At 40.6% G+C, this 2,277-nt stretch overlaps 1 protein-coding gene across 1 annotated transcript; it reads right to left on the reverse strand.

Annotated features, from left to right (window-relative positions):
* Positions 1 to 1,098: 1,098 nt before the first annotated feature.
* Positions 1,099 to 1,835, reverse strand: LOC105049661 (probable calcium-binding protein CML41). The gene has a single exon (XM_010929392.3). It carries the CDS (start codon positions 1,820 to 1,822, stop codon positions 1,277 to 1,279), a length of 546 nt encoding a protein of 181 aa, XP_010927694.1. The 5' UTR covers positions 1,823 to 1,835; the 3' UTR covers positions 1,099 to 1,276.
* Between the last annotated feature and the right edge of the window lie 442 nt (positions 1,836 to 2,277).

Raw genomic sequence — 2,277 nt, forward strand, 5'->3', positions numbered from 1 at the left:
AAATAAATATTAAACTATTAATTACTTGAAGCAATATTATTTTATTTGATTAAGTAAGAGAGAAGATATTATCTAATACGTAGCACCCAATTGCTGAACATTTTGAGTTACAAGACATTAATTTTTACGCTAAATAACCGATCTTACTCCAACGCGATTTCACAGTGTCAGAAATAATAGAGTGCAGTCATTGGTCGTCCAGGAACTGAGACCGAGCACTGCAACTTGGTCACACGACCGGTACACCAGCTATGGCAAACTACTTTAAGTAAAATAAATATTCGAGAAATCCAAGGTTTGTGCCGTGATTAAATAATAATTACCTAAGCTGTTGTGGGCTTACAAGATTTGATCTTTTCAAGCAAGTATCATGGAGAATATGTCTCAGCTCCATATCCTGATAGGTTAATGGTAAACACTAGTGCCACAGCACTGCAACTCAGCCATGCAAGGTCTCAGACTCAGAAGTAATTCACATTGTGGATGGTGTGAGTTCAATGGTTCAATATCATGTTCTACTGCTTGTGATATATATCATCTGATGAGTGTAACTTTTTGGATTCTAATTTTGATGGCTTTTTCTTTGCAAATGGTTAAAGGATGGTTCATGTTTTTGTCATCTTGTTGGGTTGCTAATTGTGCAGTGGTTGGATGGACTGATAATTAACCTCATGATGCCACATGTCACATCATCAAAATAAAAGTATTAGTCTATCTAATTAACCTTCCCATGTTTCTCCATCTAAATTACTTGTCTTTGCATAAGTTGTGTATGGCCATGCACCTATGATGCACATGAACATTAGGGATAACAACATACAACAAAAGCCTTCTATATGTTAAATTTGAGGATAATGCTTTGAATACTAGAATAGACATGCATAAATATCAACCCTATTCCTCAGATTATACCATGTTATAAATATTTTTCAGACTATGTTAATAACAAATGGAGAATTAATAATGGCAATATCTTTTTAATTGGTACCCAGAGCTGCATCGGCTTGCTAGCAATGGACCATACAGAAGGCATTGTTGCAAGCTCAAATAAGTGAAAATTCACAGCTAGTCCACATACAACTCAAAAAAAATTCAAAAGGAAAACCAAAGCTAAGCTCCTTCTCATCATTCATTAGAGAACAAAAGATATCAGCCTTGATAGCACCTACAACCGAACTACAACTACAAGGCAAATTGGCACTAAAACATGCATGCTAACTATAAATATTGGAGCACAACTGCACCAAAAAAACACTCGCAATGAACTCAAATAGCATCAAGTCATCATGCGGCGGAACTCATGGAAGTCAAGCACCCCATCCCCATCAAGATCATAAGCCTTCATCATGGTCTCACACTCCTCAATAGATCTCACATCTCCTAAACGGCTCAACACCCTCTGCAGTCCCTTAGGTGTAATGCACCCTGACCCCTTCTCCAACTCAAACATCTCAAACGCCCTCCTCAAATCCTCATCCCTTCCATTGTTATCTCTCTCCATCAGCCTAACAAAGTCATCATAGTCCATCAGCCCGTCGCCGTCCGAGTCGAAATCGGCGATCACCTGCTGGGCCTCATCGAGGTTTATATCCTCACCGGCCCATGCGAAGAAGGCCCTTAGCTCATTACTCGATATTTTACCATCGCCATCGCAATCAAAGCGCCGGAATGCTTCGTGGAACTCCTTCGGCCGATCGACATGTGGGGAAGGTGGAGGTGTCGGCGGGCCGGACTTGGAGCGGCGAAGGCGGTGGAGGCTTAGCTTGAAGGCCTTGTTGGAAAGCCATTTGGATGGTTTGGAATGATTGGCACTAGTAGCCATTGGTGAATGGAGTTTGTGCTATGAGGTGAATGGAGGTCATCAGTTGTATATATATATATATAGGGACAGGAAGCAAGGCTAAAATTTGGATAGGAGTATTGGGAGGTGCAAAGAAGGTGCTCGAGGATTACGTGGGAATGGTGGAATGGGGAGGAAGTTGCATGGGAACTTCCGCAGATATCAGCTTTTACGGGTGAGAGAAGTTACCATGAATTTTGAGTGGGTGGGGTGCTCTGTGATTGAGAAGGACAAAGACCATTAGGATTGGATGGGAGTGTTTATTGCTGAAGAGTGATAAGAGTTTGAGGTCCAAATGGGATGTAAGAAAGTTTAAGGGAGGAATTAAGGACTGCCTCTTGGGAGAGGATTTCAGGATTTGTCATTTTCTGCATCGTTTTTGCTGCAAGGCATACCGTCAAGAATATTTTGAGATATTTTATTTTTTATTTTTTTTT

This window comes from Elaeis guineensis, chromosome 8 (assembly GCF_000442705.2).
Source record: "Elaeis guineensis isolate ETL-2024a chromosome 8, EG11, whole genome shotgun sequence".
NCBI classification, from domain to species: domain Eukaryota; kingdom Viridiplantae; phylum Streptophyta; class Magnoliopsida; order Arecales; family Arecaceae; genus Elaeis; species Elaeis guineensis.

Excerpts from the sequence above, each read along its gene's own strand:
- LOC105049661 (XM_010929392.3), bottom strand. The coding sequence starts at position 1,822 with ATGGCTACTAGTGCCAATCATTCCAAACCATCCAAATGGCTTTCCAAC.